Source organism: Lentinula edodes, assembly GCF_021015755.1.
Source record: "Lentinula edodes strain Le(Bin) 0899 ss11 chromosome Unknown C8R40scaffold_64, whole genome shotgun sequence".
Classification (NCBI taxonomy): domain Eukaryota; kingdom Fungi; phylum Basidiomycota; class Agaricomycetes; order Agaricales; family Omphalotaceae; genus Lentinula; species Lentinula edodes.
The window spans coordinates 165,919-180,392 of NW_025764370.1; the positions used below are offsets into that span (position 1 = coordinate 165,919).

General features: G+C 46.5%; 4 protein-coding genes and 3 non-coding genes across 7 annotated transcripts; 5 read left to right on the top strand and 2 right to left on the bottom strand.

Annotated features, from left to right (window-relative positions):
• Positions 1-390: 390 nt before the first annotated feature.
• C8R40DRAFT_t288 lies at positions 391-492 on the top strand. Its single transcript has one exon. It is a non-coding gene; the product is annotated as a tRNA-Ile (tRNA).
• Positions 493-3,613: 3,121 nt separating this feature from the next.
• C8R40DRAFT_t289 lies at positions 3,614-3,707 on the top strand. The gene has a single exon. It is a non-coding gene; the product is annotated as a tRNA-Ile (tRNA).
• Positions 3,708-3,908: 201 nt separating this feature from the next.
• C8R40DRAFT_t290 lies at positions 3,909-4,006 on the top strand. Its single transcript has one exon. It is a non-coding gene; the product is annotated as a tRNA-Leu (tRNA).
• Positions 4,007-4,759: 753 nt separating this feature from the next.
• C8R40DRAFT_1074612 (uncharacterized protein) lies at positions 4,760-5,794 on the bottom strand (the record flags this gene model as incomplete). Its single annotated transcript, XM_046226736.1, has 6 exons — positions 4,760-4,839; positions 4,948-4,995; positions 5,131-5,151; positions 5,208-5,237; positions 5,447-5,512; positions 5,560-5,794. 6 exons carry the CDS (start codon positions 5,792-5,794, stop codon positions 4,760-4,762), a joined length of 480 nt encoding a protein of 159 aa, XP_046079831.1.
• A 1,810-nt stretch (positions 5,795-7,604) lies between these two features.
• On the bottom strand, positions 7,605-9,515 carry C8R40DRAFT_1061234 (uncharacterized protein; the record flags this gene model as incomplete). Its single annotated transcript, XM_046225416.1, has 9 exons — positions 7,605-7,766; positions 7,818-7,888; positions 7,952-8,039; positions 8,155-8,197; positions 8,244-8,316; positions 8,372-8,396; positions 8,452-8,802; positions 8,851-9,183; positions 9,237-9,515. The coding sequence occupies 9 exons, from the start codon at positions 9,513-9,515 to the stop codon at positions 7,605-7,607; spliced, it is 1,425 nt and encodes a 474-aa protein (XP_046079832.1).
• Positions 9,516-11,078: 1,563 nt separating this feature from the next.
• C8R40DRAFT_1061193 (uncharacterized protein) lies at positions 11,079-12,323 on the top strand (the record flags this gene model as incomplete). The annotated part of the gene is made up of 6 exons (XM_046225409.1): positions 11,079-11,179; positions 11,230-11,325; positions 11,371-11,460; positions 11,516-11,632; positions 11,996-12,134; positions 12,192-12,323. Coding segments are annotated over 6 exons (675 nt in total), but the record flags the coding sequence as incomplete, so codon positions are not given.
• A 640-nt stretch (positions 12,324-12,963) lies between these two features.
• Positions 12,964-14,342, top strand: C8R40DRAFT_1177473 (uncharacterized protein; the record flags this gene model as incomplete). The annotated part of the gene is made up of 5 exons (XM_046232686.1): positions 12,964-12,976; positions 13,032-13,093; positions 13,137-13,303; positions 13,378-14,047; positions 14,106-14,342. 5 exons carry the CDS (start codon positions 12,964-12,966, stop codon positions 14,340-14,342), a joined length of 1,149 nt encoding a protein of 382 aa, XP_046079834.1.
• Between the last annotated feature and the right edge of the window lie 132 nt (positions 14,343-14,474).

The following is a 14,474-nucleotide window of genomic DNA, read 5'->3' on the forward strand; positions in this document are numbered from 1 at the left end:
GTGCTTTTGGCACTGCCACACGCTACCAGTAGCGTGTGGCTGTGTTCCTGGCACTGCCACACAGTACCAGTAGCGTGTGGCTGTGTTGTTTGGCACTTCTGAGGTTGCTTGACCTCCAAATAATAAACTGGTCCAAATCTGGGTGGTTTCATTGTGCATCAGTGTTGGTCAATACTCCACCCCACCTCTCCACCACTGCAATTCTGTGAAGCCCTGCATGCCAAGATGTTGTGGCCCACCTAAGACAGTACCAGTGGCATGTGGCTGTGCTCTTGGCACTGCCACACGCTACCAGTAGCGTGTGGCTGTGTACCTGGCACCAGAAGTTGCCTGACCTCCAACAATTGATTGGTCCAGGTTTGTTGCTTGAGTGAACTTTGACTTAGTTATGTCCCAGTGGTTCAGTGGTAGAGCATTTGATAAATGTGAATTGGATTCCGTACAGAATGTAAATCTTGTCAAAAGGTCAGGGTTCGAATCCCTGCTGGGACTATTTCGTCTCTGATTGCTTTTTTTTATTCCCATGACCGAATAGGAGTATTCTACCATCGACAAAGGTGGTAATTCCCATGACCAAACATGGGTATCATACCGTCGATGACAGACGAGATTAACACTCCACCCCACCTCTCCACTGCAATTCTGTGAAGCCCTGCATGCCAAGATGTTGTGGCCCACCTAAGACAGTACCAGTGGCATGTGGCTGTGTTGTCTACCAGAAGTTGCCTGACCTCCAACAATTGATTGGTCCAGGTTTGGGTCTGTATTGTGTAGCAGGGCTGGTCCATAGAACACCTTTTTCTTCAGTGCAATATTCTGAATCCCATTGTCTTCCTCTGTGTTGTCTGGCACCAGAACTTGCCTGACCTCCAATAGTTAACTGGTCCCTACTGGACCAGATTTTGCTCCAACTAGTAAACTGGTCCAGATTTGGGTGTTGGTACTATGTAACAGTGCTGGTCAATACTCCACCAATTTTCTGAATCCCTGCATGCCAACATCTTGTGGCTAACGCTACCCCACAGTACCAGTAGCATGTGGCTGTGCTTTCTGGCACTTCTGAGGTTGCTTGACCTCCAAATAGTAAACTGATCCTAATCTGGGTGTTTTCATTGTGCAGCAGTGTAGGTCAATACTCCACCCCACCTCTCCACTCCTGCAATTCTGTGAAGCCCTGCATGCCAAGATCTTGTGGCCCACCTAACACTATCACACAGTACCAGTGGCTGTGTTGTCTGGCACCAGAAGTTGCCTGACCTCCAATAGTTAACTGGTCCAGGTTTTGCTCCTTGAATCTTGGTGAATTCTTTGAACCTTCTGACTGTCTGAAGCATTAAATTTTGACCAGTAAATGTGACTCCACCTTCCACTGATGAAGCTAAACATTAAATCTGATGCACCCATTCCCACCTTGCCAGCAAACTGTCCCAAAATTTGGGTATTCTATACTTCCCTCGGTCGCCCCAATTCTAGGGGTTATATACCAATTGCTCAGTGAAAGCAACCAAAACCAATCCCCAGCTTGTAACACATAATATGGTGTGGAAAGTTCCCACTGCTATGATTTGTGCCTTAGGTGACAAAGGCCCCCTCGTACCCTCTACAACTAAGACCCCCACCTTTTTCAAGTAGTTTTGATACCAGAGGGGTACAAAATACCTGATATGCAGCTCACACAACTAGATAGACTTAACTCATTGGAGTATAGCTAGCCCATTAGTATGCATTGCAATGAGAAAGGCCCACATTCTGTGGAGACTCCAGAAATCAAGCTGCATTTAGTGTTTACCCGCCATTAGGGGTATCAGAGACTCCTAGGGGACAGACTAGGGGACAAATTATAGGGTACAGCTAGAGGACAGCTGGGGGACAGCTAGGGTACAGCTAGAGAGAACTAGAGGGCAGCTGTCACACAAATTCCGGCAGATACTTGTTGCCTGAATTGAGCGCCTATTCACTTCTTCTGGAAAATCAGGCACTTGTTGGAGCTAAGATAAAGTAATTCCATCAGCAAACAACATGAGAATCATGCTGTCCACGAAGGTGCTCATTGGTGGCAATTCCCATGAGCAAACAAGGATGTCTATGAAGGTGATTATCAATACCTTCCTTGAATGAACTTTGAGCTAGTCAAGTCCCAGTAGCATTCCTGCTGGGACTTTCTTTTTCAGACTTACTTCCTTTGTTGCCATCAATAAGACTATGGCAAAACCACCTGTAGTCCTCATAATTATTTCTCATACTCAACGTGGTGCTTATTCGTGGCAATTCCCATGACCAAATGTGAGAATAGAACTCTCTTCTGAGCAGCGTAGCGCACATTCATCGTCACTAACAGGCTAGGGTTGAAATCCCTGTTGAGACTTTAGGTCAGTTTATTGTTGGTGGAATATTTTTGCACTCTGACACTCAATGTAGTCAAGTACATTCAGTCGCATACCTCAATAACTCAGTGGTAGAGTGTTTGACATACATTGTCTCCTGATGTACCTCTTACTTTATTCTTGCGATGAGAAAGGCCCACATCCCATGGACACTCCAGACTTGCATTTAGTGGGGGAAACACTGCCACAAGCAGAGCCTTGAAACCGTACTTCCTCAACAGCGCTTAAGTTTCTCAATTTAGGTCCGTAAGCGCCCAATTTTCTAAATTAGGCATTATAAGTTCTCAATTAGGCATATGGGCGCCCAGCTTCTCCATTAGGTACATAAGCGCCCAAGCTTTCCAATTAGGCATTCCAGGTTCCCAATTGGGCGTGTAAGCGCTCAAGCTCCTCAATCAGGCATGTACTGTAGGTGTCCCAGGTTCCACTTAGGGGTTAGTGCTGATTATCTGAGCACCTCCCACACTTAGTCTGCAAGGACCACTCGTTTCACACACATCAGGCAAAATCACCTGCCACAGAAATCACACTACCTAATAGGAGGAATTTCACTTTACCAGCAGCTAACACAATTACAACTCGCACTCTCCAGAGGCAAAACGGTACGAGAGGAGTGGTCTTCCAATTAATTACCACACGTCACTTCCATTTTCATTCTGGTTCTCACTTGGACTCCCAACTTTTTCCTTCTGTTTTTGAAAAAATCGTGCTCACCGGTATCCAGGTCAGCCTTGTTACAACTAGTAGGAATCAAACATGTTATAATGTTGCTATAGACTAAACCAGGTGCTGTTAATATTGAGCCGTAGCAAGTAATGCGACCACAATGTTTGACCCTAGTCAAGTAGGTTTAATGGCTTAATGGTAGAGTATTTTACGTACATAGGTTTGTCGTCCTCCAGATATTTTTTGTCGTTGACGTACCTGCTGTCCCATTTTTGACACTCGGCCTTGATGTTGAAGTAGTCAAACAGCATCAGTGCAAAGCTGTAATAGCTCAGAGGTAGAGCATCTGTCAAATATAGTGTGGTATTGCCGACTCGGAGCATGTCATACATATTCACAGAAGTCCATATATTCTAATGGATTTTTTTCCATTTGCTATCAATGGGACTATTCCCACACTTTCTCTAGTGCCCTTCCATAGTCACTACAATGACATGTTCCTGCAAGCACATTACATAGAGTGAGGACCAAATCTTTAACCTTTACCTGGGCATTTTTGCATTGCCTCAGTAGCTCAGCGGTAGAGCGTTTGGTTAATGCCCGGAAGGGCAATGTCAAAGTAATCAAGAGGTTAGGGTTCGAATCCCCACTGAGGTGGTAGCTAATGCTGTACTTTGAGCACTTTTATTATCCTAGGCGCCTACCCCTGCAATATTGGCACTCAACTTTCACTTTGTAGTATGTAGTCAAGTAGGTTCAGTACAATCTTCCATGGTGCTCCTGGAAATGGTGGTAATACACGCGAAAGTCTTATTTAATGGAGCCAAATTGGGCACAGGTAAGTGGATTTCCTGACAGCCCTCAATGGCTTAGTGGTAGAGCGTCTGATAGGTATTGCTTCCCTTGAGTATTGCCCAAGTTGACAGAAGGCTAGGGTTCGAATCCCTATTGAGGCATTAGGTCCATGTAAGCATTTTTCATTTACTATTTTGTTTTCGCCACTAATAGGACCATTCAAGACTTATTCTAGTGGTCATCACTGTTTCTTGTAGTCAACATTATGACCTGTTCAAATCCTGACTGCACACACCTTGTATAGAGTGAGGCTCAAATTCTTGACGTCTAATTAGGAAATTCGTTTGATAGTTGGCACTGTCACATTTGTTCAGTGGTAGATAAGAGCCTTCCGTCAACTTTGCGCAGGGCAATGTGACTAACAGACCAGGGTTGAACCTGGATTGCAGCAGCAGTTGACTCTGTTTTTCCAAATATCTAAGTTGACTCAGGGACCCAATTTTTGGATTCATGGTAGTCAAGTAGTCATTACAATGTGCCTGCTTCAGAAACATCCTTCCCATAATTTAACTTAGACTTGCATCCACGTTGTGACCATCAATGATGTGATGGAAGCAATGTATTGCTGGTGTGCAGGCCAGTTAAATAGACCTGCACTAGTATAGTGGAACTTGGATGACGCAGGTTTCAGGCGAATTGAGGTTCATGGGAAAGAACATGGAAGGAGTTGGTTGCTCACTTCTTAGCTGGTAATGAACCACAGCTAGGAGGAAGTGAACAACCAACTGTCATTCCAAGGATACTCATATTAGTTTTTTGTCGTTGTTTGTCTCATTATGGAATTCAGCCTACATAGATACAGGAAAATGTGACATGATCTACAGGTACATATCAATAATGTAAACCTGGAAACATTACCACCACCCAGTATCATCTTGTTTCCATTTGAACTTGCCCACATTGAAACTTGAGAGGTTGTATCTGCAAATGCCACCTGTAACAGATCAATAGCAGGCATTGATAGTTAACAGAAACTCAGCTGGTGAACCCAAATTCCAAACCAATACTCCTCCTGACCAACCCTGGCAACAGACCAACCCACCCCAGAAGCCACAGACAGCCAGCACAACTAAACTACAGAAAGCATACACTAATAAAGCAACACGTAGTACAACTAGACTATAAAGAGTATCAAAGTATATACAAAGAAACCAAAAAAACAATACAATTAGAGCCTGTCGCAATCATCAGCAAAAACTATACGATTAATAGAAAGGACACCTACCCGGAAGATGCAGGTCGAGGTCTGTGCACAAAGCATAACTAAACTACATATAATATATAGTACTACAAACAACAGACCCAGAAACCAAGAAACAGTGCGATTAAAACCTATGACAATCATTAGTTCAGCGGACACAGGCTATCGAAAAAAGACGCACATACCATCTAAGCTACAGCAGCAGTCGCGAGGACTGGGGAGATTATGGTCGTCCAGACCTGTCCTGCGTTCCCAGTGAAAACGAAGAATTCGATGTGTTGCCGTCCACCTTACGAAGGTGGAACGTTAGCAAAATTATTGGAACAGGCGAAACACTCACAATTATTGCACCAGAGTCGCGGTCGATCCAGGCAGCTGTCCTCCAATGCTAGATGCGCGATCGATTCTACAATACCGATGGGTTTGCGTCGAAACCCAGAACCTCAGACTTACCGGCCCTCCTCCTCGTCATCGTCGGGACTGGCGCCATCCAGATCCTCCCCGGAAACGGACATTGGTTGTCCCATTCTGCCCTCCTACGATGGAAATCCTTCGTCATACCGATTTTCCACAACACACCCCCGTCCACGAACGCGTAGAGAAAGCCTGGACCATCGGCAGGCGAGATTACTCGAGCCAGGCGCGATAAGAGGAGGCGCAGTAGGCGGTGAAAAGCACGTCGGGCCATGGAATTATTGTTGGTAAAGGTGGATGGGGGAGAAGGTCGCGAGTTGGGTGTGAAGACGAGATTAGTGGTCAGAAAGGCTGGGGGGTCTTGGACTTGGTGTCAAGAAGGCTGAAGGAACCTACAGCGTCGAATGGAAGGATGGAAACGGGCCGGACGTTGCAAGAAGGTCTGCCGGCGCTAAAGTGACGTACTCAGTTCGGACGGTCGGGATGAAACGGACGTTGACGCGGCTCTCAAAACAGCCAGCCCCTCGTTTGATGTCGACACACTCCTCTAGCTGAGTACGAACGGTTAGTAGCTTTGCAGGCCCTCATTTACCCCAAAATAATGCAATACCCAAGCACAGACGACTCAAGCAATACCTTTTTAAGCCAAATCTATCCCATCCGTCCTCTTTCCAGACAGTCCTCTCCACATTCACCTCCCAATCTTCAGGTTTGAGATTGCTGAGCATGGTACCGGGGAATCGGACAGGCTGGGATGCCCAAAGTTGACCATTAACTTGAAGGGTATTCCACGAGAATGTCGTCCTTGGGCCGCACAGTTAGAATACCAGTTGTTGTTGTCGTGTCCAAGCCCTTGGAATCTTAAACATCCATCTTGAGGAGATTCTGCATGAGATTGAAGCCAAGTGTTGAGATATCCCCCATTAGTGTAATAAAATTTGATATATTGACATGGAAGAGAGAAGCAAAGAAAGTTTTAAGTTAAGCGCTCATTCCACTCCCACAATGTCAACTAGAGCACCGCCACACTGTGAACTCACAGTGTGGCAGTGCACGGGCGTTAAAACGCTGAGGCCAGAGGGATGATGTCATTATTTACGGGCGTTAAACCTCTGAGGCCAGAGGTATGATGTCATACCTTTTCACATAACTTCTATGACGTAGTCCCTGCATACTTCTCAGCTCTGTTATGGGTCTTGGAGGCTCGCAGTCCACCTGAGAGATTGTGTACTCATTTTAGCAATAATCATATCCCACAGCTATACAACGTTGGCTGTAGTGAAACAACTTAAGTCTCAGGTTCCTAGCATTCCCTAAAAGCCATTGCTGGTCATGGATTCAATATGAACGGCTACACCATAAGCATTCCATAGCAGATTTGTAGCACAACAAGATTCTGTGTGACCAGATTGTCGTGACTGTGAATGGGTCCCCAGTGAGACATATAACCAGCTGTGCCTACAGTAAACCAGCACCGTGAACACCTTCACAACAAGCCCCAGTGAGGGGGAACATTGTTTAGAAACCAAACACGGTTTTCCTCAGGATAGACAAGCAACAGTTCGCATTCTCAGAGTGGCGAGTCTTCATTAATGTGGCATGAAGTGCATAAAACCCTTCCCATGCCTCACTTAAGCCCATATCATTGAATATCAACATTAGCTTGTTGCACACCCTCCCAGGCGCATATCTTAATATCTCACCCAAGAATATTCCAGATAACCCCTATGAATTTTACTGGGAAATAGTTTTCCAATTGACCTAACCACCAAAAACTGGAAACAAAGAAAAAAACAGTGAATATTTTTCAATAAATCCCAATTTCTATTTAGTTCAATCCAGTAATGGTACCAACATGACATGTACCCATCAGTCAATTCTCGTGTCTCAAGTTGTTCATCATGAAGGTACAACACAGGTAGGTTTGCATAACAACTGACCCGAACGTTGTCACTCAATATACCAAACCATCAAAATTTCCATTGAGGAGTTCATCATCACTAGGCAATACAGGACGAGTGCAGTAACAATACAAATTATTTCCCTCTTGGCGAGACTTGCACAAGTTGTGGTTGTCTCGCCATTCACACATACGGGTTGTTTCTGGGCATTCCAGGCAGACCATATCCCAGTGGATCAGCACTCCCAACGGGAATCCTAGGCTTTTTCGCAAGTTGCAATTTGATCTGAATTCCTGGATTCACCCTCCGGTAATCATTCATCGCCTTTTCAGCTGCAGCATTTACCTAAGAAGTCCTGTTCAATATAACCCGTGGTTGTTGCATTCAAGGACTTACCTCCTGAGTGTGGCGGTGTTCAAGAGGTTCCCACAGGGGACACTTTTGAGTGGCGGCGCTGGACTCGGGACCTCCAGGAACAGTAGTCTGTCAAAGAGTGAATATACAATCCGGAATTAAAGAAACGAGGAGACAGACGTTGAAGTGCTCATAACTGGTTACCTCCTTTCGGCAAACATAACATGACATTGTGCGGCAAAAAGGACAGGTCATCTTATTACACTGGGGAAAAACAATCAATGTTTATCATAACAACATTGTCATCCCGAGTTCTCACCCCCTCGTCCTTAACGAAAGCTATCAAAAGTCGGTCGTCATAAGCTCAATCGCAGTCTACAGAAGAGGAACTCTCCCCACCTTTATCACAACGAGGACAGTTTCTCATCAATGCACGAGCTGTAATTATCATCAGACAAGTTGAAAAACAGAACTGAGAGGGACTTGCTCATCGCCTCCTCAATAACATGGTGACATTCCAGCAATTGCTCTCCTTCCATCTCTGTAGAGAAGAAGGTCGATACACCTAATATGGCCAAAGTGAAAGGGTACATCACCTTTACAGCTTTTAGGGCGATGATCCTAGCAAGCATGATTAGACAGGGCGGGGTATTTGAGAGCAACAAATCCAATTTACCCTTTTCTTACATTGTCGACAAGTGATAGCCCCACAGGCTTTCATATTACCACAGTGGAATAGACTGCCGCGAGGGCCTTCAATAATGCACTTGAAATCGCAGAAAGGGCACTCTTCAAGGCCCTTCAGACCAGCCATTTCAATCTCGTTCTGCTGCCTGACACGCTCATACAGCTCCAGGAGATTACCAGGAAGAACCTTTTGAAGAATTGAGACAGGGAACGCGAGATTACATCCCGACTGATCTATGCAGTTGATATTAACGTTATGGACACCGAGCAAAGTTTCTGCGTAAGATTTCACACATCCTGGGCAGAACAGATGCGCATCCGGGCATTGCACCATTTTGTCCTATGTGAACATCAGGAGCAGATTCAGGAAAATAAAAAGGATCAATACAAAAGGGTATGTCCCGAAGCAGCATCCGCACTCCATATCCCCCTGTTGATCCAATTGCTCAGCCGTATTTCTATCCAACTTGACGTCTTCATCCTTCAGCTTTTCTAATAGCCAAGCGCGCTCCCGTTGAAATTCAGCATCCTCCAACGCCCGACCTTTCCCCTTGAGAGATGAAGTGTTGATCGTCCCCTTTGGAATATACTTAAAAGGCGGCCCACGCCGCTTTTCGTCACGCAGAAAGAGGTGTGTTGGAGCATACAGAACGCCATGAGCAAATAGTGTTTTCCTAATGTGATTCCTTGGTACGTCCGGAAAATCCACCAGGAGATGCTCCTAAAACACTGGAATCAACAAACACACCAAAGCCGTAAATGGATAGCCCTCACCATGCACAAGCCCTGATAATCAGGACCACCCTTCTGGTTTCGGTCTACCCGGGAATAGTCGACCTCACCGAGCCGAGGCCTTTTGTGCCCCCCTCCCTCAAGCTGACCTTGCTCTGTTGAATTCCGCTTTTCTACCCTCCGACCGGAGGTGGGCTCGAACAGCGATTGGATGACTGCCTCCAGCACCTGATTCTGACCAACAGTGAAGTGCCGCAGGATTAGGTCCCTGGCCAACCGCGGCTGCACATCAGGAGCTAGCTCCAACACTTGAGCGAGCATTGCTGATACGGTTTTCCCCTCTGCTTGTGGTCCGATGAGTTGATCACCTTTGGGCGGGTTGAGTCGCGCTTCATCAGTTGAAGTTAGAGCTGATCGCTTCCGAGGTCTGACTTTGTGGAATTGTTTCTTGATAGGCACAGTTGCAGCCGATTGCTTCCGAGGCCTGACTTTGTGGAAATGTTTCTTGGTATACGCTGTTGGAGCTGGTTGCTTCCGAGGCCCGACTTTGAGGACATCTTTCTTGGTAGGTGCATCTTCATTGTCGCTAGAGTCGGTGAGTTCAATAACACTGCATTTATCATCGTCGCTGCCGGAATCCGTAATTTCGATAACATCACAAACAGGGTTCAAACGTCTTGTAGTTTTTTCGGCATTGGACCCGGGAAGTGCTGAGCTAACGCGTCCCCTGGTTTGAGTTCGCACCAAAGACATGGATAAGAGTCTGGAAAGTTTAGCATATAATGAGGGTTTGAACTGAAGCTAGGTTTGATTTGCTGCTCATTGAAGTAAGCAACAGCTGTGACTTGTGAGTAACGGTGAACGAACGTGATGTGACCACAATCAGAACCCGAGCGCCTGGACACTTTCTCCTAACCCATTCATCACCAAGTTTCTACATGATGCCTCCTCGTGAATCTTTTCTTGGCGGACAACGAAAGCGCTCCAAAACCAAGTATGTCCCTCAGGGCCCCTCTTTGTTTCACTGCTGATATACCTCGTAGATGGGACAATCCTCCCACTCCGATCCCATCCACTTCAAACGTATGTGTCAACACCGTCCTCGAGATCTCTACTTCATAATGTAATCCAGACCCACCAAGAAATCTTTCGTCAGACATGGGGAACTAGAGCCATGATTCATGCAGCTGCAGCTCTACCCCCAAACCACTGGAAAACTATTCATCCTGGTGCGTGCACATATCCATTCCCCTCTGCAAGCAGACACATCGCTCATAATCCCTTTTAGCATCGATCAATCATCACCAGGACAACACTCTTGAAGCGGAACCTTGTCCCTCCACCTCTTACCCACCCCAGCAAAAGGATGAGCGAGATTGCTGCCCTGATGAAGCTGTGGGCATTATTAGCAGCGAGGAAGAGGTCGTACCTACACAACCCCGCCATGGTGAAAATTCCCCTTGGTGGAAGCAAAAGGATAACCTATCTAATGAGTCTGCAGACCACTCGGATCCTCCACCCGTGGAAATCGTTCAGGCTCAGCATTTGACCCCCTACAAACCAGAAAATCCACACCAAGACCCTGGGGCGGTTACAGCCACTGGGGATCCTCAGCGCGATTCACATCAGCTTTTAACTGTACAAGACAACACTGGACACTCCAGAACAGTAAAAGTAAATTCTTCCATCCTCGTTCCTCCTGACCATCTGACTAGAGCAACAGCGTAAAAGAAAGGTGAGCAGCTAAAAGGTCCCTATGTCCCTTTTGCTCAACAGGACAGCAACAGAAGCAGTCCGCCAAACCCCTGGAAGAAATGTCAGTCAACCCACACTGTCTCGATCGCGTGGTCTTATTGAATCTTCCGAAGTATCCTCAGTTACGAGCCTAACAAACGCACGCGAGCTGTGAACATCACGAAAGCTGATTATGAAAGACTGCTTCCACACCAGTATCTAAACGACACTGTAATAGAATTTGGCCTCCAGTAGGAAATCTCTCACATTACTTATTACTCATATCTGACTTCACCCCCAGGCTATGGCACCATGAACTTGCCATGGAAAACCCCGAGTTAGCCCGGCAAATACATATCTTTAATTCATTCTTCTATAGCAAGCTCAATAAGGACAGGTATGGACAGTGCCAATCTACGACCCCCTTTCTGAATTCAAATAGTATTCAGGCAGGATACGAAAACGTCAGACGATGGACATCTAAATTCGATATTTTTGAAAAAAAATTCGTCATTGTGCCAATCAATGAAAAGTTAGTTTAATCCCTCCATCGCTGAGTGTCGTCCATAACTAAACCTCACATTCAGCCAGCACTGGTATCTCGCCATAGTTTACCAACCGGGGTTGGTTCTCCTGCCTTCCTCAGAACCCAGACTTCCCAACACAAGTCTCCCTTCTGACGTTCCTCAAGACACAATTTACCAGTATGCGCCTGATGAAACTATCTTGACATCTTCTGGAGATGTTGAATCCTCTAGTGAGAGTGATGCTGAGGAGACCGTTCGTATGCAACTATTGACGGTCAATAATCCACCCTCCCCAAACGCCAATGAACCCGCTGTGGTGCACCCGATCGTCCCCCACTCTTCCCAGGATGAAAGCGACGACCCCCAGTTCATGAATCTTGCAGAAGAGCATAATGCAGCTTCACTACCCCCTTACACCCCTGCCGCACCTCCGAAAGCCGTTGCTCCAAGTGACGATTACATCCGTGCTATTGCACCCACAACTATTTCCCGGTGTGTTGGTTCCCTGCTTTTTTAAAAACGCTAAACACTCCATCCTAGGCCCATGATATTCACGTTTGATTCACTGGGTGAACAGCACCCACATGTCATCGATATTCTCGGCAAGTATCTCCAATTAGAAGCTGGGGACAAGAAGAAACTTTACGACACCACGAAGCCTGGAGGTAGAAATATCCCGGTCAGCTGAGTCTCAAACAATCCCCGATTTTGGAACACTCTTTACATCGCTCTCTAGGTCCCCACGCAACCCAACTCTTCGGATTGCGGTATTTACATGCTACACTTCGCACAGGTTTTCGTGAAAAAGGCAGAATACCTTTCTACAATCACGGTGAGTTCAGCTTATAACCACGCGCGACCTTGTTAACACCATCTGATTATTAGCAGACCGAAGGCATCCGCCCACAGGCTGACCGTCGGGTCGACTGGGACGGTCATCACCTTGACCGTCTTCGTAATGAGCTCAGGACCAAAATTGGTGTGATGTCAAGGTCCTGGCAGGGTACGACATCATCTACACAGCAGGGATGTTGATGAGGAAAAAGTGTCTATATTGGGCGTTACCATCCTGTCAACAGTAGCACCTTCGGCCCGCAATCCATTCACTGTAGACAAATATGACCAGAGTAAAACATGCAATAAAGTTGGCTAAATGCCGTGCTTTGTTCCTCAAAGAAGCTCTCGCGGACTAATTAGGTTAAATTTTCTTTAATTGTCAGTGGGGTGCAATTTACAATGTCTCAAACAAACATAATCCACGCTCTCCTCTTTCCTTTTTAAATGTAATGACGGAATATTGACTGAATCATATGTTTCTCGCACTTATCATGAGCATTAGGACCTATTGTGACAAATGCTTGAACCATTTTGACGCACATCCTGGTAGAATTTTGCTACGTTTATTTATCCTCAAGTTTACCTAGGCCGCAATCATGTGACAAAGTCATGTGACCGCGAATTCCACGCGTAAATCAATCACCTGCACATCCTGCACCTAATCAACAAGCATGTCCCAAGGTGGTAAGTCCCTAGAGTTCCTTTCACCAGATTAGTCTGAAAGGAAATGCTGCAATAGCTGATCCTTCTCGGTGCGGTAGCCCAAAGCGATCTGTCCCAGATTCAAAAATGGCCTCGACCGTAAGAAACCCATCAGCCCAACTCCTGGAGGAATTTCACAAAGTATTCCGAAGTGGCAGAAACCTCGGAACCTATGCAAGAACCTCTGATTGGAGTCACCTTCAAGCTGCTTTCCCCTGCTTTGATTGTCATGAGAAAAACAAAATCTGCACAATCATTACGATGGACAAACAATGCACGAGCTGCAAGAAACATCCCTGTCGGCACCACGTAATCTGTAGTCAATGTGGTCATCACACCACTTGTACCCACGCAAAACTGGTCAGATACTTATACTTCTCCAGATTCGCTGGACTCGACCTGGCGCATGCAAGATTGTTCTTCCGAAAACATTGTGACGATGAACAGGAGAAGAGTTATGGCATAAGTCAAGCTCATTGGGCGAAACTCCACACGTCGTTGAGCTCTTCTACACCGGACCAACACCAAGCCCTTCGATTGAGAATCAGTCGCCCGCGCCCTGAAAAGCGCATGCTATCACCCAGTGACGTTCCGCCAACACAATCCAAGAAGACGAAGTTGTCCGTCCCTGAAACACTCGTAGAAGATCCCCAACCAGCTCGTCCTGTGCCCACCACTCGCCGTTCGAAATTTAAACCCTCCATTCCGCGTTCGTTCAATACGCCTCCTCCAATTTCTACCCCCCAAAGTCAATCCTCCAGCGAGCACAGTACAGCCCTGGACCCCCAAAGTCTTCCCCAACTGGAGACAAACGGCAGTACCTCGTCATCTGATAGTATTCAACGGAAGCCAAATGGCAGTCCCGAGCCGTCAAGTTCGGAGAGAGAGCTGGCCAAATTGACCTCACTCCTCAAAGACACAGCAGCCTTACTCGCCATACGCACGGAGGAGGTCCAACGACTCCAGCGCGAAGTAAAAGTCCAAGCGCTTGGCAACACCCTCTCTCAAGAGTATGTGACGCTCCAGAACCTCCTCCCTGGACCGCCTTCGATTGTAAGCCTTCCATCCTTCAACAGGTACTGAACACTGTTCATATTCTGTTTTCTTGCAGACCCTAAGGTTGAAGGTTCAGAGAATGCAGACGGAGTTGGAACAACTTCGCGCTACTCGTGAACGCACTGAGAAGGATCTCGCCGAGATGAAGGATCTCCACTACAACCTCCAGATGAACTCGATTCCATTAGAAGAGCACAAACGAATACTATCTGCACTTTCCTCTGCACAGCTCCGGTGCCTACAGGAAACCCGGCGTATCCAGGAACAATATAGCCAATCAACGAGCTCGTAAAACCATCTTGTAGATCAGTTTCCCTGCTCCCTGGTCACGTAATGCTTGATACCCAGATGAAGATACATTTCCAGCTGTTGTAACATCCGTCGTCGCGTTATTTCTTGTAGCTCTATGTACAACCCCTCCAGA